The sequence below is a fragment of the Cetorhinus maximus genome, chromosome 1 (assembly GCF_964194155.1).
Source record: "Cetorhinus maximus chromosome 1, sCetMax3.hap1.1, whole genome shotgun sequence".
Lineage (NCBI taxonomy): Eukaryota > Metazoa > Chordata > Chondrichthyes > Lamniformes > Cetorhinidae > Cetorhinus > Cetorhinus maximus.
Window position 1 is genome coordinate 180,230,980 of NC_135879.1, and position 23,620 is coordinate 180,254,599.

The window sequence follows — 23,620 nt, forward strand, 5'->3', positions numbered from 1 at the left end:
GTCCACCTTCAGACTGAGGTGACAGCGCCAGCATGCCAATGCACCAAGGTTAACACTGGTAGGATGGTGGCTGCCATGGAGACCTTGGGCCAGGACATCATTCCTGCACTGCTGCATGGGCTCAACTTTATTGCTGATGCCATTTTGGCCTCCAAAAGTGTGTATGCAAGCGAGGTTTCGGGAAGCTTGATCTCACTCCAGCTACCCCTTCTCCTCAAGGGGTCAGCCAACGGCCCTCGGGCACCAATAAGGAGGATCAGCAGGTGCATACCCCGGGGCCATCCGCCCAGGTGACTCCGGGAGTGTCTGGCCCATCCGAAAGCCCTCTTCCTGTGACCTCAGCGGCTCCAACTCCACAGCTCGAGGAGGGTGTCACTACCACACAGCAGATCCCCAAATGCAGGCCTGGGCCCTGTAGGTCTCGGCCCTCCAGAGGACGCCCACAAAGGTTATCACAGACAGGGCGTCACAGTCAGCAGGCAGCCTTCACCTCTGCTGTGGATGTCCATGGAGCACTAACACGTAGCAGCAGGGTTAGGAAAGTTAAGAAAATGTAGTTGCACAGGCTGGGCATGGGTGTACATACTGTTCTCTCTTGTCAATAAACTCCCAAGAATGCCTACCTGTCTATGGCTCCTTGTTCTGATGAGCAGTGTTCATGTCACACAGATGTGAAACCTTTCTGCATAAGATAAAGGCAGGTGTCTCAGTCCAGGGCCTCTTCCCTGTGCTTTGTGCAGCCTTCAGACCAAAGTGATGTTCCGGCATCACACTCCCTGGGCACAACACTGATGCCTGCACCTTGATGGTGCAAGTCATTGCTGGCAGAATGTCGTGGGTGGGTGTTACAGAGCTCCGTCATTCTCTCTGAGTGCTCTCAGCGACCAGTGACGCTGTGCTCCTGAAGGGGTCAGGTGCTGAAGGCAGACAAATGATCAGGTGCTTTAAAAGTTTCATGGCTGCATCTCTATGATATAACCTTGATCACAGAGCGGAAGCGAGCTGCCCTCGGCCAGGCAGGAGTCAGGCATTCACAGAGGCTATGTGAAGATCCTAATGGAGTGTCCTCACTGCATGCTGTCATCATCCTCCTGCAATCGAGCGACTATTATGGACTCCTCTGCATCTCCATGATAGGAGCATTATCACAGAGGGTATGTGCACTGCCATAAGGCAGACTGGAGTCAAGTGTTCATAGATGCAATGTGAGGATCTATGGACTCTCCACACTGCATGTTGTCATCATCCTCCACAAATCTAGCAGCTATGAGGGCTTCCTGAGCATGCCTGCCCCATCTGGCCAGTGCAAGGGTCTCATCGCTGTCATCGTCGCCTTCGAGGTCCTGCTCAACCTCATCCCCGTCAACCTCCTCATCAGCGGAGGAGACCTCCAGCTCCTCCTCAGCCAGCTCCTCTCCTGGTTGCAGTGCCAGGTTGTAAAGGGCACAGCAGATGACAATGATGAGTGACACCCTCTGTGAACTATATTGCAGGGCTCCACCAGACTGGTCCAGGCACCAGAACCTCATTTTCAGTATTCCAATGGTTTGCTCCACCAAGTTGTGAGCTGCAGCATGAGCCTCATTATACCTTTACTCTGCTGCAGTCTGAGGCCAACGCGGTGTCATCAGCCATGGCCTCTGGAGATAGCTTTTGTCCCCTAAGAGCCATCCCTGCAGCTTCTGTGAACCCTTGAAGATGTCAGGGATCTGTGACCGACTGAGAATGTAGGAGTCATGGACGCTCCCTGGAAATCGGCAGACCGACAGGATGCATTAGTGGTGCACGTTCAGCGAATGGAATCCCGGAGACCTGAGTGACACGTGAGTGCAGTTGATGGCACCCTGCACCTGTGGGAAACCTGAGATCGGGGCAAATCCAATTGCTCTTGCATCATGGATCTCCTGGTCCCGCACAAAGTTGTGTGCCCGTGCGAAGATGGCATCTGTGACCTCATGGATGCATTTGTGGGTGGAGACTTTTGATATCCCACAGAGGTCACCTGTGGAGTCCTGAAAGGTGCCACTGGCCACGGTCACTTTCACGGCCACCAGCAGTGGATGCCCTTCATGTCCCTGTGGCACCAAATCCTGCAGTAGCTGGCAGATGTGACCGACCAGTTCCCTAGACATGCGCAGTCTTCGGCGACACTGGTTCTTGGTCACCTGCAGGAATGAAAGGCAGCGTCTATAGACACTGGGTCTAGCTAGGGGCCGACCAGCGATGGCTCGCTGTGGCTCTTTGGCAGTGTGCGTGGGAACCCCAGCTGCCCCTTCTTCCTGGGGGTGTTATTCCTCCCTCTGCACAGTCAGGCACCTCGGTTCGCTCTCTTCTCCATTGTCTTCATTCTCTGTATGCCACGAGATATACAACTAGTTCCCCAGGCTCCATGATCCTGATGTACCACTCCTGCAGAATGAAAGGTAGTTCAACCATGCTAACCCATGCGTCTCTAAGAACCTCTCTTGATGAAATGTGAATGCCCTTTAAAGCATCTGGGAGAGTGCTGGCCACCACTTGGATGGCCAGTGCATTGCTGCCCAAAACCCCACTTCCTCCACACCACTCCACCTAACCAATTGGTGGCAGCTTTACCCATTGGACTCCATGCTGTGCTCTCAGCTCAGGCATAGGCATTCGCCTAACCCACGCTGCAAGGCTGCACTGTTAGCTTGAACCATGGGGTAGACTGGTCCAAACCAGGATGATGACATTGCAAGGGGCTGTGAGCACCTCAACCAGTGCCTGCTCCACGGCCAGCTTTAGTGAGGAGATTGTACAATGTGCCCAGTCGTCCAACTGTTCTGCAGTCCACTAAAATGCTCATTAATTTGCAGTCTGTGCTCGAGGGGTGAAAAGCTCTGGAGCACTTGGTGGCACTTTGATGCCTCTACATTGCTTGAGTGGGCAGAGAAGCTAGAGGCTGGACTTCAATCGTATCAATGTGGCTGTGCCTGAACTGTGTCAGCTGCAGAGGAATGGTCACTTCATAGGTGTCCCTAATGCGTGGTGGCTTCCATCGCTCACCCTGTCCCAACCCGCACGTGCCTTTGCACTACCTTCAACCGCAAGGCAGCCATTACTGCTCCCCCCGCCCTCACGCGCCTGAACCTTGAAGTCCAATAGGCGTCTCTCGTGAGTGCAGCCCACCAAGCGCATGCCTTTTGTATGCTGTTGTGAAACAAGTTGTCCATCTGGGGCAGCGGGGGCAGTGATGAGACTGGTGGGGCTGATCTTATAATGATATGCTCATGTATTACAATGAGGTTCCTGACGTCTGATGGCGTGAAATGCAGCCCCCCATCGATGGGCTGAGCGGACGATCGCAACCTGGTTTCTTTTTTAAAATTCATTCACGGGGTATGGGCTTCGCTGGCTGGACGAGCATTTATTGCCCATCCCTAATTGCCCTTGAGAAGGTGGTGGTGAGCTGCCTTCTTGGGCTGCTGCAGTCCATGTGGTGTAGGTACACCCACAGTGCCGTTAGGAAGATAGTTCCAGGATTTTGACCTAGCGACAGTGAAGGAACGGCGATATATTTCCAAGTCAGGATGGTGAGTGGCTTGGAGGGAAACTTCCCAGTGGTGATGTTCCTAACTATCTGTTGCCCTTGTCCTTCTAGATGGTAGTGGCCATGGGTTTGGAAGGTGCTGTCTAAGGAGCCTTGGTGAATTCCTGCTGTGCATCTCGTATATGGTACACACTGCTGCTACTGTGCATTGGTGGTGGAGGGAGTGAATGTTTGTGGGTGTGGTGCCAATCAAGTGGGCTGCTTTGTTCTGGATGGTGTCAAGCTTCTTGAGTGTTGTGGGAGCTGCACTCATCCAGGCAAGTGGGGAGTATTCTATCATAATCCTGACTTGTGCCTTGTAGATGGTGGACAGGCTTTGGGGAGTCAGGTGGTGAGTTACTTGTTGCAGGATTCCTATTCTCTGAGCTTCTCTTATAGCCACAGTATTTATATGGCTAGTCCAGTTCAGTTTCTGGTAAACGGTAACCGATTTTTGGCCTTCTTGCCATTTTATCCATTCACGCCACTGAACATGCCTGACACCAGCGGGTATGGATGATTCCGCCAAATGTATCAGTAGGTGAAGCAGTGCCAAAAAAAGTTTGTCTATTCTGAACTGATATAAATTTATATTCTCATGGATCAATGCTCTAACATGCATTTAAGCTTTGGGGGTCAATATTAACTTCAGCCCATCCATATCCCCCACCCCCCGACAGTGGTTGGGAGCATATTGGCTTGAGGTGGGAAGATTAAATGTGATCCTGACCCACCACATAAGCGTCCATTGCCATATGAATGTTTCATCTTGGAGAGACAGCATATTTCATTATAATATTTAAATTAGGTTCCTGCAGTGCACTTGGAGGCAAGAACTGTCGGCTCCAGCTGATGGTTTTCAGAACAATGCTTGTGAGCCAGGAATGGCAGCAGTGTCTCCATGGCCCCTCAAACAAATCTTCTGCCAACTGCAGTTTCTTGTCGCTGCCACAATTAGCCAAAGCCCCCCTCAAACCCGGGATCTGCTGATCCCCATCCTCCAACCTCTGATCTTTGGCACTCTTCCTCCGGGTTGCTGGTTCTGACCCCATGAAGCTCTGACCTGCCTCCCCTTCCTTCCTGATTGTTGTGCTCCATTTCATCCACCATCTCCTGATTTTCCCTTTCCTGTCAAATGTAGCTATCAACCCCACTCCATGAACATCCCGACCTTTCCTTCCCTCTGGTTTCCAGGCTCTGACCTTCACACCAGAAACTTCCTATGTTTCCCTCCCAATCGATTGCTATGCGCTAACACTTTTCACACTGATACCACTGATGTCTCTGTCCCTCCCGACTACCATGCTCCAACCACCAATTTGAAACCTGTAAACTTTCCTAATTGCCCAAGGACCATTCCCAACAGTCCCTATCAATGGCCTTCTATCACTGGCTTTCCAGCCTGTCTATCAATCATAATAAGGTCCTGTCAATAAATTTGGAAGTGCCTCCGTGCCCCCGGGAATTCTACACTCTCCCACACCCTCCTTGTCTTCTCATAAATATCAGGGCCATTTCTTCTGGATTTTCTCAGAAGAAACAAAGGTTTTGAACATCCACCTATTTTTCAGAATTATATCCAGAAGGAATCGCATCAGAAAACTTTTAAATATCCGTTCTGCCAAGATTACATTTAGGAATCAGTATCCTGATAGTCATGCAAAACTGTCCCAAATCTGTCGCATCCTTTAACTAGGGTGGCTTAGGGAGGGAATTTCAGAGTTAAAGGCCTAAGAAGCTAAAGACACAGCTGTCAACGGTGGAAAAACTGAATTGGGGATGCAGAAGAGGCTGGAATTAGAGAAAAGCAGAGTTCTCAAAGGGTTGAGGACAGCACTCCAAAAGCATAAAACAAGAAGGATTGAGGAATGAGCAATGTAGTGCGGTCTTGACAGGGTGCCTTAAACCTGCAGACTTGAACTTGCAGTTTGGCATGCAATGCACCCACTTTTAAGGCCTGGGAATCTAAAACAGCGGAAAAGGAGAGATTGAAGGAAAAGTGCGAAGAATGACTATAGGTATAGGGTTGGATTTAATGCCCCTGGCACGGCACCCAGCCAACAGTCAGAGAACCGCTGGGAAACCTGCATCACTTCGGTGGGGGAGGCCCAACCAAATTAACAGACCAGAGTTGGGCCATCTTCTGGATTTAGGACACTGAGGATGGATTACTGTACTACAGTATTACTGGCGCCATGTGGCTTCTGCCAGTAATACAGTGAGGCCTTAACCAGAGATCATCGTGGGATCCCTGGAGATCAGTGAGTGAGGCAGTGTTGCGGTTGCGGGGAGGGGGTTGCTGGCAAGGGGCAAGTCAGTTGCAAGGGGGATGGCTCCAGTGGGCACCCCCATTTTCCGATGCTGGGTCCTTTGACTGGTCTCTAAGAGCCTTTAAAAGAGGGACTCCCCCAGGAAGCCACTAGCAAACTAGACAGGGTTTGCTGAGCAGCCTTCAAGAGGCATGGGAAACCAATGCAAGTCCAGGATAATTCCTGAGCCACCAGTAAATCTTGATGGACTCAGGGACAATGACCTTTAAGTGGCTCAATAATGGGCATAAGTAGCCAGCGGGCAGGTTCCCTGCATTGGCCTATTTTCGCCGCTGAATTAATGGAAGTCAGTTTTGCTGCTGGCAAGGATGGGCCACGCAGCCTCCCCTGCGATTATGCATGTCTGTCCACTACCTAGCACATTCTGGCAGGCTGCATTAAATCACGGCCATCATGGGGAGATCAATTAAAGAGTTTTGAACCAAGAGCCATATTGAGAGTCTTTGGCATAGAAATTCAACTTGGGTGGGTAGGCAAAATAGGAGATATCGCATCTGATGTCCAATATAGACCCCACCTGATATTCAGTTTGATTGCAGTTAATTGAACTAAATTTTGAATTCTATAGTGTCCTAGTCCCAGTTGAATGTCAACCCCTATAGTTATAACAAAATAACATACAAAATGCAGAAGGAATGTAAGATCGCTACAGTGCTGCTATCTGGGTTGGAGGGGATAAGGTTAAGGTTTCACTCCCGCTTCTCCTGGACCCATAAGGCCAATTAAAAAAAAAGTTTTAAAAATTATTACCTGTTTGAGCCTCTTTTGACCCCATTCCTCCTGCCCACAGTCATTACCTAGCAGGAAAGACAGTGCAGCTCATTTATGCTGCTGAGTTTAAATTGCAGTCAGGTCTCAATGATGTCAACGGGACTGACATTTATATGCAAAAGAGGATACCACCAGCTTTGGGCTGGTGTTATTGTCTCCTGCTCAGTAGAGCAGGTTAAAATCTCCCTGGCATCTGCAGAGTAGCCTTTGTGATTTTAGCTGCCCATCTGCCATCTGTGCCCTGGATTTGAAGGACTAGAATTGCCACCCCTGTTGTTGCTCTATGAAGACCTCTTTGTTGGGATACTAGTTAGATTCACCAAGTGAATTGTCACATTTCTATCAAAGGCAAAAGGCCCCTTAATACACTTCATGTCACAGACACTGTTTCCAGAATCTTCTGTATGAACAAGGATGGAATCTTACCTGCTAGTATACCGAGACAGGATCCAATTGCAGCATGCAGACATATGATTGGAGATGAGATAACTAATGCACCAAGGAAAATGCAACCAGCCCATGGACTGTCACAGCCAAACACCTGGCCAACACCCACTGGGATAGCTCTCAGAAGCTGAGTAAAAATTAAGCTGTAAGTCATTATTTGATTTATGTAAACTTAAAAGCACAAAAATCATGGAAGATGCTGACATGAAATCACAACAGTAGCCTAAAAGTTTGATTTACCACAACTAGCACTAAACAATATTTCAATGTGGCATTGCTTTACTATTTTTATTATTATTTACTATTTACCTTCAGTTTGCCTCAAATTTTACTTTATTTTCCTTCACATTTCTTTCCCTTCATTTCTTTTGTAATTTGCTTGACTTGATGCTTCCTCTCCCAAAGTCCATTAGATTCCTTATCATGTCTCTCAGTTTGTCTCTGATTACATTTTGAAGTCAATGGAAATAAAAATAGAGAGACATGTGTAACAGGCTGCTGACTCGCTAACCATTTTACACTATTGTACAAACTCAAGATTGATCCCAAGGTGTAAAAGCAAGGCTTTTGCTGCCACTTCCCAGAGCCTACAGCTTCTTGTCACATGGCGGCCCTTGGAAACAAAGGTGTGTTGTGCAAACAGAGGGACATCTCAAGGACTTTAGCCCACCCTCCATCACAATTTTCATTTTTTAAAACATTCGTTCGTGGGATGTGGGCATCACTAGCTGGCCAGCATTTATTACCCATCCCTAATTACCCTTGTTCAGAGGGCATTTAAGAGTCAACCACATTGCTGTAGGTCTGGAGTCACATGTAGGCCAAACCTGATAAGATTTCCTTTCCTAAAGGACGTTAATAAAGCAGGTGGGTCTTTATGACAATCAGCAATGGTTTCGTAGTCGCCGTCAGGCTTTAATTCCAGATTTTTAAAAATTAATTCAAATTTCACCATCTGCCTTGGTAGGATTTGACCCCAGGTTCCCAGAGCATTACCCCGGGTCTCTGGAATACTAGTCCAGTGACAATACCACGATGCCACCACCTCCCTGGAAGAAGTGGTCAGTGACAGTCCCAGTGGATGTTGGGGAGAAAAAATCCCAGTCAGGATAGTGCAGCAGCAGTAAGTTTCAAAGTTAACATTTTTCCTCATTCCCTTAAACCCATTCTCCCCCAAATTGTTCAGAAATATGGATGAAAATTGTCTCCTATAAGTCTAAGTCTGAGTAGCCTTGTTAGTGATACAAGTTTGGATCTAGAGTTTTCTTGGTTTGTGAAAGTGGTAACAATAAAATTAATGGATGAGCAGCAGGGAGAGGAAGGTGTACACTTTAAATTCTCATATATCATATGAAGCTCAAAGCATACGGTATTTTTTGCTCATCTCTCCAGTGAAACATTTTGGAAAAAAGTTGTCTTTAAATATTGGGGTAATATTTTGGAAGGTAAATTAAGTCATCTGCTCATTGTAGATTCTGAGGTGGAAGGAGAGGAGGACTTGGTGAAATTACAATCACTAAGGAAGTGGTACTGAGCAAACTGATGGAGCTGCAGATTGACAAGTCTTTGGGTCTTGAAAGAGGTGGCTACAGAGGTAATAGGTGCATTGGTGTAAATTTTCCAAAATTCGCTAGATTCTGGAAAGGCTTCATCAGACTGAAAAGTAGCAACTATAATCCCTCTATTCAAGAAGGGAGGGAGGCAGAAAACAGGAAACTATAGGCCAGTTAGCTTGACTTCTGTCGTGGGTAAGGTGTTAGAATCAATCATTAAGGAGGTTATATGTAGGCACTTAGAGAAACTCAAGGTAATCGGGAAGAGTCAGCATGGTTTTGTGAAAGGGAAATCATGTTTCACCAATTTATTGGAGTTCGTTTAATATTGCTGGAAAAAGAGACATGCCTAAGCCTTCATCTTGCACTCATTAGGACACTCACAAGAATACCAATATAAGGGGAAGACAAAAATTTATACTGTATGTGAAGAGAGTGCTGATTGGTTGACGAGTAGCATTGACATGGAGAATGCACTACTGATGGTGACTGACAGTTAAATGCCAGGCATAGTTTGAAATTTAAATTATACAGTTGATCCTGATTGGTCAAGGCATTGCCCTGAGGAATGAGCCAGAGAATGGCTGTCACTTATTTGGTTCAGCTGAAACAGGTGCAATGTATGTCCATGTTCTTTCTGTCTGAAAAGACCAGGGCCCTGTGTATTAATATATGTAGCTACCAGCATACACAAATGTGCCATACTGCGAGCCCGGCTGACAATCTTAAATTGGTTCTTTGAAGTTCTTTGAAGGAGCAACATGTGCTGTGGTAAAGGGAAACCTATAGATGTGCTGTACTTGGATTTTCAGAAGGCATTTGATAAGGTGCCACATCAAAGGTTATTGTGGAAAGTAAAAGCTCATGGTGTACAGAATAACATATTAGCTTGGATAGAAGATTGGCTGGCTGGCAGAAAACAGGGAGTAAGAATAAATGGGTCTTTTTTTTGATTGGCAGCATGTGACGAGTGGAGTCCTGCAGTACCTCAACTTTCTACAATTTATATCAATGACTTAGATGAGAAAAGTGAAGACACGGTAGCTAAATTTGTAGATGGCACAAAGATAGGTAGGAAAGTATGTTGTGAAGAAGCCATAAGGAGTTACAGACGGATATAGATAGGTTGAGGGAGTGGGAAAAAATCTGGCAGATGGAGTATAATGTAGGAAAATGTGAAGTTGTTCACTTTGGTAGGAAGAATAAAACAGCAGAGTATTTCTTAAATGGAAAACGGCTGCAGAATTCCGAGCTGCAGAGGGATCTAGGAGCTCTTGTGCAGGAGTCACAATAAGTTAGTATGAGGAACCATGAATTTTACAGCACAAGAAGGAGGCCATTTGGCCATTGTACCTGTGCCAGATCTTCAAAAGTTCTATCAAAATAGTCCCACTGCCCTGATCTTTCCCCACAAACTTCCACATTTTCTAGATACAAATATATCAATTATCAATTGAATTTTTAAAAACAGATGGGATCTTTCTGTAATGGATGCTAATTGGCAAATTGATATCACAATATCTTCAGCAGGCAAAGAGAACAAGGTGAGTTAATTTGGGTAATGTCTGTTCTTCAGGACATGTATGTATGTATGTAAGTATGCAAGTACAGAAAGTAATGAAGAAGGCTAATGGAATATCATCCTTTATTACAAGAGGAACTGAACATAAAAGTAAGGATGTTATGCTTCAGTTATACAGGGCATTGGTGACACCACATCTTGAATATTGTGTACAGTTTTGGTCGCCTTATTTAAGGAAGGATGTAAATGCGTTGGAGGCAATTCAGAGGTTTACTAGATTGATACCTGGAGTGAGCAGGCTGTCTTATGAGGAAAGGTTGGACAGACTGGGCTTGTTTCCACTGGAGTATAGAAGAGTGAGAGGTGACTTAATTGAAGTATACAAGATCCTGGGCGGTATTGACAAGGTGGATGTGGAAAGGATGTGGGTGAATCCAGAACTAAGGGGCACTGTTTTAAAATTGTGCCTTTAAAAGGCAGAGATGAGGAAAAAATTTTTCTCTCAGAGGGTTGTGCGACTTTGGAACTTTCTACCTCAGAAGGTGGTGTAGGCATGGTCACTTAGTATTTTTAAGGCAGAGAAAGATAGATCCTTAACAGGCAAGGGATCAAAGGTCATTGGGGGTAGATGGGAATGTGGAATTTGCAACACAAACAGATCAGCCATGATCTTATGGAATGGCAGAGCAGGTTTGAGGGGCCGAATGGCCTATGTCTGCTCCTATTTTGTATGTTTGTCAGTAAACATTAACCATATCAATAATCCAAACCAGGAATATACATCCTTTATCCAAACCAAGGTGGAGAAGTGGGAGTCATGTCACATGACACTCCCTCCATGCTGCTGGAACCTGTAATGTTGCCTTGTGGAGCTGAAAAAAGGTGGACTGCCATTTTCCATCTAGCCGGCAGCAACAGAAAAAGGGCTCTGTCCAAGCTTTTGAATACCTGGCTCCCCACCTACACTGTTTCCACTGGAACTTCTGTACCTAAAAGACTAATTCATCTCTACGGGCCTCTCCCATCATGAAAGTCATTGCTACCGGAAAAGTGGTTTACCCAGCATCAGCTTCAGCCTGCTAACCTCTCTGAAGGAATATATCATTGGACTTTGACTCTGAACTCAGGTGAAACAATAATTCTTATCTTCTTTGTGGTCTTTTCCCTGTACCTCTTTCTTTCCCTTATCCCTCTTTTCATGTATCAATGTACCAGGGGCTACGTAGCAACACCCCCTACTGCATAAGTGTGTGCAAAATAAATTAACTCTTTTAGTTCGCCTTATTTCTAGTTTACTGTGAGGTTATTAATAGAAATTGGATCACATCAAAGCTGAGTAGTTGCGAAATACACCACTGCTTATAGAAGAAGGAAATCAAAAAACACCTTTCTGTTTATTGACAAATAGTGAGAGGAGAAATCAAGGCTGTTCAAATTAAAGCCCTCTGAAGAAGAAGCTCTGAAGAAGGATCATGCGGAATACTGAAGGATATGTGACATTCAGGAACTTAGGAAAAGCTGGAGGGGTGGCTCTGTTAATTAATGATGGTATTAGCACATTAGAGAGGTATGACTTAAGTTCAGGAAACCAGGACGTACAAGTGGTTTGGGTTGAGATGAGGAATGATAAAGGCAAGAAGTCACTTGTAGGATTGGTGTATACACCACTTAATTGTAATTACACAGTAGAACAGAGTATAGAATAAGAGATAATGGGAGCTTGTCGGAAAGGTACAGCAATAATCATGGGGGATTTTAATCTACATATAGACTGGAAAAATCAGATGGTCAAAGGTAGCATAGATGAGGAGTTTACAGAATGTTTTGGGATAGTTTCTTAGAACAACATGTTCTGGAGCAGGCTGAAAGAAAAACAGAACATACTGGTAAAACTCACCAGGTCTGACAGTATCTGTGGAGGGAAAAACAGAATTTTTCTGCATAAGGGTCATATGGACTTGAAATGCCAACTTTGTTTTTCTCTGCATAGACACTATCAGACCTGCTGAGTTTTTCCAGCATTTTCTACTTTTCTTTCAGATATCCAGCATCCACAGTATCTTGCTTTTATCAGAGAGCAGGTTATACTAAGCCTAGTATTGAGCAACAAGATAGGATTAATTAATAACCTTATAGTGAAGGCACTCCTAGATAGCAGCGATCACAATATGATTGAATTTCACATTCATTTTGAAGGAGAAATGAGTGCATCCAAAATTAGTATTTTAAACTTAAATAAGGGCAATAATGAAGGCATGAAAGCAGATCTAGCTAAAGTGAACTGGTAAATGAGGTTAAGGGATAGGTCAACAGAAGTTCAGTGGCAGACATTTAAAGGGATATCTCAACAATACACAGAATAGATACATTCCAATGAGAAAGAAAAATTCCAAGAGGAGGGCCCATCACCCATGGTTAACTGAAAAAGTTAAAGACAGTATCAAACTTAAAGAAAAAGCATATAATTACACAAATATGGGTAGCAGGTCAGAAGATTGGAAAGAATATAAAGAACAGCAAAGAATGACAAAAAGATTAGTAAGGAGCGGAAAACTAGAATATAAGAGGAAGCTAGCTAGAAATATAAAGATGGATAGTAAGAATTTCTATAGATATTTAAATAAGAAAAGAGTTAACAAAGTGAGCGTTGGTCCTATAGAAAGTGCGTCTGGGGAATTGATAATGCAAAGTAGGGAGATGGCGGATGAATTAAACAGGTATTTTGCTTCAGTCTTCACTATAGAGGACACAAATAACATCCCAGAAATAGCTGTAAATCAGGAAATGGAAAGGAGGGAGGAACTCGGGGAAAATTACAATCACCAGGGAAGTGGCATTGAGCAAATTGTTGGGGCTGCAGGCTGACAAATCCCCACGTCTGGATGGACTTCACCCCAAGATCTTGATAGAAGTGGCTAGTGAGAAAGTTGATGCACTGGTTTTAACTTTCTAAAGTTCCCTAGATCCAGCAAGGTTCCATTATATTGGAAAATAGCAAATGGAACTCCTTTATTCAAAAAGGGAGACAGAAAGCAGGAAACTTCAGGCTAGTTAGCCTAACATCTGTCATAGGGAAAATGTTAGAAGCTATTATTAAAGATGTTATAGCAGGTCACTTAGAAAAACTCAAGACAATCAGGCAGAGTCAATATGGTTTTGTAACAGGGAAATCATGTTTAACCAATTTAATGGAGTTCTTTGAAGGAGTCACATGTGCTGTGGATAAAGGGGAACCGGTGGATGTACTGTACTTAGGTTTCCAGAAGGCATTTGATAAAGTGCCACATCAAAGGTTATTGCAGAAAGTAAAAGCTCATGGTGTAGGGGGTAACATATTGGGATGGAGAGAAGATTGGCTAGTTAACAGGAAACAGAGAGTTGGCATAAATGGGTCCTTTTCTGGTTGTCAGGATGTGACCAGTGCTGTGCCACAGGGATCAGTGCTGGGGCCTCAACTTTTTACATTTTATACAAATGGCTTGGATGAAGGGACCAAAAGAACGGTTTCCAAATTTGCTGACGACACAAAGATAGGTAGGAAAGTAAATTTTGAAGGTGCTTCATTGGAGTGTGATCAGTGGGTGGGCGGAGATGGTCAGCTGAAAGTGAAACCCAGCAGGCAGCATTGAAAATATCAGGGCATTGCGATAGTGAGATACGGGAAGGATCGTGTGCGTGGGAGAGTGCTTGCACAATGCTCCAAAAGGCCCTTTTGGACACTTCTCCCTCCAGAATCACTTGTGGGCTGGCTACGTGCAGCTGAACTGCTAGTGTAAGGGGATGCAGTGGGAGGACTCGCTAAGCATGTCAATGAAACTGAAAATCAGCATTACACATTATTTTGTGAAAGTGAATATATTTCCAGATGGTAAAGTAACAAAATATGTTCACCCGTGCAACCAATTGTTTTTTTTTATTCATTCATGGGATATGGGCATCACTGGCCTGGCCAGCATTTATTAGCCATCCTGAGTTGCCCTAGTTCAGAGGCCATTTAAGAGCATTGCTGTGGGTCTGGAGTCTCATATAGGCCAAACCAGGGAAGACAGAAGATTTCCTTCCCTAAAGTACATTAGTGAACCAGATGGGTCTTTACGACAACTGACAATGGTTTCATGGTCATCATTAGACTTTTTAACGCCAGATTTTTATTGAATTCAAATTCCACCGTCTGCCATGGCTGGATTTGAACCCAGGTCCCCAAAGCAATCCCCTGGGTCTGTAGGTTACTAGTCCAGCAACAATACCGCTACACCATCACCTCCCCAATTGTGATCAGAGTTTAACTTTTGAACACCTTAAATTTCCAAGTGCTGCCCTGACATCCGAATCAGGGGTGGAGGCAGCCTGTGCAATGGTTGGCTCTGTTGCCTCTGATGACTTCGGTGTGGGTCCTCTGGAGAGCCGAAGCCTTGGGGTCTCAGGCTTGCTTTGGCTGTTCTCCTGTGGGCCAGTTGCTCTCCTTGCGGTGACAGAGGATGAGGCTGAGGGGGTCACTGGCAAAGGGGACTTGGAGGGAGAGGACAGCCTCTTAGATTCCTGAGTGGATGACCCAGCGGTGTCCAGCTGCCGCACCTGGGGCAACATCGAGGTGCCCTGTTTCCCTCTCGCCACTGTAGGAACTCACCCATGGCTCCCGCGATGGAGTGCAGGTCTGCACATATCTCCACGTTCTGCTGGACCAGGGTCTCCATGGTGTCCGCCATTCACCCCATGGACACCTCCATACATGCACATGTGGGCACCACTTCATCAGAGAGCTGGCGGACACACTCCTCTGAGTCGTGTGCCACTATGTTGAGGGCTTCCAACAGCTCTGCATGACGTTCTCATGCCTTCTGCTTATTCTCCAGGATGAGTTGGAAGGCCAAATTCAAAGGCTCGTCATCTGACTTGGACCTCACAGATGCCTCTTCTCCAGCAGCCTTCCAAGTGCCAAGGAGCTCGACTGAACCTGCCTCCTGCTGCTGCAGATATGTTTCCGTATGGTGACCACCAGATTGTGAACCCGAGCCTTCTCCTCTAGATCTAGGTTCCACCGAGGTGTGTGTCTTTGCGATGGTGGAGGGTGTGATAAGTGCTGTGACAGGTCTTCTAGGCTGCTTATTTCCAGCTCTTCACCAGAGGAGGTGTCCTCTTGGCTGGAGGTGAGGGCACGGATGGAGCTGTGGGACTGGCTGGCTGAGGGTGTTGGTTAATTGGCAAAGCTCCCTGTGAATCGAAGTAGAGATAATTAGTGAATGCCAGCACAGTTAAAAGCAGGAGAGAGGGCACTCACATTTGCATTGAGAGCGGGATGATGTAGTGCAGGATCCTCGTGAGGGTGTTCGCCACTGACCTCATCGTCACCACAGGTACAGTCCACATCCTCATCAGAGGAGGCAATTTCAGCCGAGCTCCCTGGCACTCGGGGGGCTGCTGGGGAAGAGGCATCTGTGAGGTTCGAGTCAGATGATGAGCCTCTGGATTTGGCCTTCCAACTCATCCAGTCAGCATGATGGCACACTCCTTAAAGTGAGTGAGGGACCTAATGTGGGCCACTCCACCCCAGGTCTGGGATCTCTCCCTGCTGATGTCAGCCAGCTTCTCCTGCATGAAAACATACAGAGAGAGTGTGAGCAAGACTCATGGCAATGCATGGAATGTTTGTGTGATGAGTGGAGACATGGACAGGATGAGGGCACGAGCTCCAGAGGATATGAGCCTGATGGAGATGTGAGGGTGTGTGTGAGAGTTAGTGGTGTTGTCCTTTGAGGTGTGACATCCCTATGGATCTGTGATGGGGTTTGTGGGTTTGTGAGTGTGTGAGTTGAGAGTGATGAAAAGAGTGATCTACCCTGGCAGAATGGATGAGACCATTCATCCTGTTGCGGCATTGGGTGGCTGACCTCTTTTGCAGGATATTGGCGCTGACCACCGCTGCCACCGCCTCCCATGCTGGATTAGTAATGTTGCTGCCCATCCTGCCGCCAGAGCAGGAGTAGAGGACATCATGGCAAACTTCCACTGTGTCCAAAAGCTGCTTGAGGGATGTGTCATTAAACTGGGGGCGGGGGCTGCAATCTTCTTACCTTTCAGGGCCAAGTTTTCTTTGCAGCAGTCCTGGGCTGGAAGCACTGAGAGGTGTGTGTGCAGCTGCACTTTAAATATGGCGCCTGGTGTGATGAAGTGGCGAGGTAATGGCGTGGCAGGCGAATGAGAACTCAAAACGGCATGTTTCCCAGGAATGCATGATTAATGAGATGGGATTGGGATGCTACGGCGTAAAAAGCCACCATTGCAGCCGGCGGGTAAAATGTCCTTTTTCCCGCCCGCTACTGCAATTACTGTAAATCTGATATGATTCTGCCCTCTGTTTCTCTCTCCATAGATGCTGCCAGACCTGCTGAGTTTTTCCAGCATTTTCTGTTTTTATTTCAGATTTCCAGCATCCACAGTATTTCAGTTCTAAATTAAACCCCCTCCTGTTTGTAACACCCCATAAGCTATAAATAAAATGTAATTTGTTATTCTGCCCTTGGAATCAAAAAACACCTCACTCCCAGTCTGCCGGAAAGTCTTGTACCTCTTTCTGCTCGTGAACAGAGTGAGCTAAGACCGGGAAACAGCCAAGTTTTGAAAGAGGAAGCTGAAAAGGCTTTTGTGGAATGCTAAAACTTTAGAAATGCTGAAGGACAGTTATCAATCATCTTGTTTAAGCCAAATAAGCTGACCCAATGTTGTGACAACTGGGCGCATGATATACCAGAAAAAATGTTACAGCCTTTGTACAGTGCTTTCTAAGAGATAATGATGCATTTAACGTACACATTTTGAGTTTGGAGCCAGAAAGGCGAAATACTACAACTAAAACAACTGTAATAATGAAAAATGTTAGCTGTGAGTAAAATACCAAATTACTTCAGGCATGGATTAATGTGTTTGAACTTATTGCAGTTAAAGAGCACAATCACAATACAAACGAAACAAAGGTGAAAATCTGGAATCATACTACATAAGTATAGAAAAGAATTTTAAATTAATCAGTTTTGCATATAATATTTTTCTGTAAATACCAAATGCTGCTGAGGCAATATGCATACTTGTCCTGAAATCAATTCATGTTTCCAAAATGACGTAGATAAGAATCTGCAGAACAATTTTGCTTACCATTGGAACACTGAGTTCTGGCCATGTGATGTTTTGTGGTCCCGGCCTGGGCTGAATGAGAACCTGGGGAAAATGTTGGTTGTCATGTCCTGTTGCAGCCATAAACATCGACAGAAGAATATTAAAAGGCAGCGTGAAAATAGGCAGATCCCATTTTTGCATTACAGATGCCAAGGCACTTGAAAGAACCGGGCTGCAAAAAGAAATTATTTTTACTGCAAATATGAGCAGGTTAATTTACAAAATGAATAGTATGCCTTTCTAAAGGTTAGGAAACAATAGATTTTTCACTCGAGTAATTTTCTCTGCTTCTAACAATAAAAACAATTTGCATTTAAACAGCACCTTTAATGGAGTAAAACGTTCTGAGTTGCTCCACAAGCGTATTAAAAAAAACATTGCCATATAAGGAGATATTGGAACAGGTGAGCAAAAGCTTGGTGTAAGAGTTGGTTTTAAGGAGTGTTTTAAAGGAAGAGAGATAGAGAGGCGGAGCGGTTTAGGGAGTGAATTACAGAGCTTAGGGCCCAGGCAGCTGAAAGTGCAAAAGGCTAGAATTGGATATCCTAGAGTTTTGTTGGACTGGAGATGGTTATTGAGATGGGGTCATGGGTAGTTGTACATAAGGATGAGAATTTTAAAATGGAGGACCTGGTGGACTGGGAATTAATGTAGGCCAGTGGGCACAGGAGTGATGAATGAATGGCACTTAATGTGAGTTAGGATATGGACATCGGTGGTCCAGATAAACTGAAGTTTATGGCAGCTGGAAAGTGGGAGACGGATGAGAGATTATTGAAATAATTGAATCAGCAGCTAAAAAAGGCAAGGATGAGGGGTGGCATGTAAATGAAAAATAGGATGGGGTCAAGAATAGATCCTTGGCAGACTCCAGAGGTAACAATGCAATAACCCATTGCAGGAGATCCTCTCATTACGACTCGGATTGTATTGAAATATTACCGCTGCAAGTAACATTAATAATGTGTCAACTGTCAGTGGTAGAAAAAATGTAATAACCCATAATTTTGTGAGGCAAAGGAAAACCAAAAGCAGTTTAAGTTAAAAACTTCAGGAGTGATCTGAGGATTCCCCTCAGCCAAGCCCAAATAATAGAACATAACAACAATCAATGTGGAACTCATTGTTCTCTGTGTGCAGATAGGACATGATGGGCATTATTTTGGTGAAAGGGGGAAAAGAGACACTAAATGGATGCTACGCTAACAAGACAAGCTCGTTTGAAAGCCTGGCTTTAGCACTTGGTCCCAATTGCTGAATATCATAATATGAACTTGCCTAGAGCTGCTAAAACAGACTTCTTTCAGTTTAGTACTCAAGCTATGATTAGAAACAGTGTTTGTGGAGCAGCATGTGGGCTCCAAGCACTCACTTCCAGTGAAGGTGTGGAATGAGCTAGTTGGTACATAGAGGCACATTACAGGATGGCTCAGGGTCCAAGTAAGAGGGCACACAGGTTCTCCGATGTGACACTGGAGGTATTGGTGAAGGAGGTCCAAAAAAGGAGGGATATGCTGTGGCTGCAGTGGGGTGAAAGGAGTCAATTTTGGCCTCCTGTTCCTCTCTCCTTCAGCCGATGGTGCTCCTCTGTCTGGCCTCATTTCTACCTCCCATTTCTCCTGTAGACCAAGGGGCTCTCCTAGCAAGATGTCGATGGTCAAGCACTCCCTTTCTCCTGGTGACTCCTATAAGATATCCTAAAAGATAGAATAGCATTACATTTACTCTTTTCAGATGAAATCCTCAGGTAATTTCCAGAATAAATGTTGATAAGAATCTTGGGGAAGCCTTGGCAAACTGAGAAAGGCTTCTGATGTGCTTCAAAAGTCCTCTTCAAACCTTCAGCAGCAAGTGAACAGTAAAAGGTGAATATGCCTTTAAGTAGCTCTTGCAATCGGTGTCAGGAGGGGCCGTTAGGTCAAGTACTATCTCCAGAATACCATACAGCCTGCAGTACTTTGCCCCCTGGGCTAGAAACTATAGCAGGTGATGTTTTAGTGTGTCTGGAGCCATATACACATTGAAATTGCAATATTGACTCCAAAGATCAGCTGATTATGTTCCCCAACCCTGGCCAAAAAACATGCCCTGACTCTGCTAATGCTGAAAATCCTACCCCAGAGACAAAAAAAATTCAAGGGGTTTATTTGCCCACCCCACGGATGTGTTTATTACCCTGTGCTAAATCCTTGGATTAGCATATTTGCATATTGCGGGGGCACCATTATACACACACACTGATGTATCATCTTTCTTAGATGGAAGAGATTTTTTTGCAATACCAGATACTTTGGCAAGACCTCTCTGCCCCTGCATCCGGGACTTACATTCCATACTTACCTTGCCAGGCAGACTGATCCCTCAACAATTTTGACTCCCAGTGATCAGCAGTGATCAGCACTCACAGCAGCTTCGGGTGGGAGTGACTTTAGTTAAAATCTCCAGGGCCTTATACTCCTTGCGGATTGCTTGCTACTCGCTGTGGCCCCTGTATCCTTGATTCTGGACTGAGTTAAATTCGGTCCTAAAGATTCTTCAAACGTTGCTTGTCTTCAAGCAAAAAAAACGCCTCTGCAATCTTGTGACTAATAGCACCCAAGAAGAATCACATTAAGGACAGAGTAGATCACGTCTTCAAACAAGTCAGAAAGAAGCAAGGTGTTTGCTCATGTTGGATAAATGATTCAGATAATGATGATCCAATATATTAAGGAAGAAGGAAAGAATTTGCAATTGCACAGCACCTTTCACCTCCTCAGGGCAAAGTGCTTTTTAAAAAATTCTTTCATGAGATGTGGGTGATAGTGGAGAGGCCAGCATTTGTTACCCATCCCTAATTACCCTTGAACTGGGTCACTTGCTAGGCCATTTCAGAGGCCAGGCCTGGTAGAGACAGCAGGTTTCCTTCTCTAAAGGGCATTAGTGAATCAGATGGGCTTTTTCAACAATCAATGGTTGCTTCATTGTCACTATTACTGAGAAATATTCCAGAGTTTATTCAGTGAATTCAGACCTATCTGCTGTGGTGGGATTTGAACTCAAAACCCCTTTTACCTGGGCCACTGGATTACTAGTCCAGCAACATTACCGTCATGCCACCATCTTCCTATGAATAGCTAATAAATTAGTGTTCAAGTGTAGTTACCAATGTTTTGTAGGTAAGTACAGTAGTCAAATTGAGTGCAACAAGCTACAACAGATAGCTGAGATAAAGTCAATTTGTTTTGGAGATGCAGAATGAGGCATAAATGCTGGCCAAGACACAGGGAGAACCTCCTAGCTCTATGAGTGGTACAAGAGAATCTTTCACATTTCCTGCACAGGCAGAAGGGGTCTTGGTTTAATGCTTCCTTCAAAAGTTGGCGCCACTTAAAATGCAGCACTCCCACTGTACCAGACGGAAGTATCAATTTGGAGTAAAGAAGAAAAAAAGACTTAAATTAATATAACACCATTCATGATGTCAGAACATTTCAAAGCGCTTTACAGTCAGTGAAATACTTTTGAAGTGTAGGCAGTGTTGGAATGTAAGAGACGCAAGAGCCAATTTGCGCACAGCAAGTTCCCAAAAACAGCAATGTGGTAGTGACCAGATAATCTGTTTTTGTGATACTGAGGGATAAATATTAACCAGAATACCTCGGATAATTCCCCTACTGTTGTTTAAAATAGTGCAATGGGAGCTTTTACGCACACTTGAGAGAGCAGATGGGATCTCGGTTTAATGTCTCATCGGAAAAACAGCACCTGCAATAGGGCAGTACTGCCTCAGTACTGCATCAGCCTAGATGATTACGCTCAAGTGTTTGGAATGGGGCTTGGATCCACAGCCTTCTAACTCAATTCCATCACTGGGTCAAGCTGACATATAAAGGAAAATACTGAAATGCAAGAAAATATGGAGGATGCATGCTGAGTGTGTTATCCGGGATACATGGGACTGAAATTTCCATCGGCGAGAAGGGGGCGGGGCCCACTCGCCGATGCGAAAATGACGTGGGATGACATCATCCCGCCCCATTTAAATCTTCAGGAAGATGGGGGCACAGCGCGATCAGCTGTCCGCCCGCCGACCTGTCAATGGCCAAATGAGGCCATTGACAGGATAAAATTGGCCGTTGACAGGATAATTAAAACAATTAAAGGACCTGCCCATCCAACCTTAAGGTTGGCAGGCATGCCAGGAGCCCCGGCGGCAAATAGAGAAAACATGAAACCTCATCCACCGACAGGATGAGGTTTCATGTCATTTTAAAAAAAGTTTATTAAAGTTTTTGTGCAATTTATTAACATGTCCCATCTCGTGTGACATTGTCACATGAGGGGGACATGTTAATGATTTTTTTATTTTTCTATTTTTAAAGTTTGAAAACCTTTTAGCGATCTACCTGAGGCAGCACTTTGCCTCAAGGAGATGTGTGCTCTTTTGTGCGCATGGTTGAAAGAGCGCACTCTCGCATTTGGCGAAACCACCCCCCCCCCCCGCCCGCACAGGAAGCGCACAGCTTCCCAGCGGACGTCACGGTGGGCGGGCCTTAATTGGCCGGCCCACTTAAAATGGCAGCCCCCCGGAGATTGGGTCGGGCCCGCCCGCCCGACAGGCAAAAAATTCAGCCCTTGGTGTGATGGTGCACAGGGTAATTAGGTTAAATTTCCACAAGGACTTTGCTGCGGAATAACATAATCAGTTGTTTCTGCTGTTGATCTGGGGTTTCTGCCAGTTATGGTGGGTCATCGGAAGAATCCCCACAGAAAGTACTGTTGAAAGTTTTGTACAGTTGACTGTTTGGGGTTTCCCTGAAAATATTGGTGAAAAATTGGATTAGGCTCAACATCAAGTGCAGGGATCACAATATACAATTGCTTTAAGCTTGGTCCCCTTCAGGGCAGCAGCACTCAACCTCCATGCTGTCACAGAAACACAGAATCACATCGTCCGCTCATCTAAATGACTGGAGCATTCGGCCCAATGCTCGACCTGCTGCTGACTGGCTACACCTGAGCAGGGGACCCAAGGTGTGCACAAGGTTATCACCGTGAAGAGCTAGCTGGACCTCTTAAAGCAGCCTTCTCATCTTAGAGGTTATCTGCACTCCTGCAACAGAACCTGCTGCAACTGTCTATGGAAAGCTTGGCTGGAAAGTAAAGCACAGTAAATGGGGTAATGGATGAGTGAGATGAGTCCCAGGTCTCAGATGCAGCAATGGAGGCATTATGGATGAAGGTGGAAAGGAGGAGAAATATCATGTTCTGACAGGGGGCCGGGGGGCCCTCAAGGTACATACTGAGAAGGGAATGGAATCAGGTGTCTATGGAGTCTGGCCCCAGGGTCTTTACTGCAATGTTGCAAAAAGTTCAATGGCCTCACACAATTCATTAAAGTCAGTGAATGCTTCCTTAAAGGACATCTCCTACTCTCACACCACAAATTTCTTATGCTGCTCAATGCGCCATTCCCATCACTCACCCATTAGCAATCAGGGCTTATGCCTAACATTCAGCTATTTCACCTCACCTTCACACACTTACCAGTGCTGCCAACCTCATACCCATCTCTCGCTGCTTCCAAGTATGCCCAGCTATTCAGCTATGGCAGACACATCACACAAAAATATTCAACGACATACATCCCCCTCTCTTGCAGGGTGTGTCCCATGACTGTAGTGTACAACAGAGGACCAGCTGGAGATAGGCACAAATTCATCATCTATGCTCTGCATCATGGGTCCGGCTGAAGCTATTGCATTTGCTGTCGTCAGGAAAATTCAGGATGATGATATATTCTTGCCTTCTGGGCTTTCTCAAATCCTACCTCGCCCTCATCCTGCTATTTGGCAAGTACAATTAACAGATGATGTGACTTTGAACCTTTTACTTCCCACCCTAAAACATCTTCCTCAGCCCTCCCCTTCTGCATTGCTGCTTTCAGATACTCAAAAACTGATGCCTAGCGAGGCAGTGTAATCTCATCATGAAGGGCAAGAGCTACACCAGAAACCCGATGAAGAAGTACCGTCGCTTGATCTGACAATCGTAGCTGCCAGTCTGAATACTGACACTGTTATGAACTTTAGGGGTAGTATAGAATCAGGACCAGCATATGATGAGTCACTGGGCACAAGTGGGCTGCATCCAAGCCAGGCAGAAAGGTTAACTCGTGTGCCAGCTCAATGGAGTTGAGTTGAGATGAAGTTACAGACGAATTCTATTGCAGAGGATCAGATGAGACCTTTGATGGGGCTATGTCCAGGAGAACTCTGATGACCATGCACTGAGA

The 23,620-nt window shown here is 45.3% G+C and overlaps 1 protein-coding gene across 5 annotated transcripts in view; it reads right to left on the reverse strand.

The window, feature by feature from the left end:
* The window catches only part of LOC144685714 (urea transporter 2-like), a 124,707-nt gene that overhangs the window by 36,007 nt on the left and 65,080 nt on the right, over positions 1 to 23,620 (reverse strand). For all 5 annotated transcript variants that reach the window (XM_078550544.1, XM_078550535.1, XM_078550526.1 and 2 more), the window contains 2 exons: positions 17,323 to 17,515; positions 7,078 to 7,225 (listed from right to left, as the gene is read on the reverse strand). In XM_078550544.1, coding sequence (XP_078406670.1) covers positions 7,078 to 7,225; positions 17,323 to 17,515 — 341 coding nt within the window. The remainder of the gene's footprint in view (positions 1 to 7,077; positions 7,226 to 17,322; positions 17,516 to 23,620) is intronic.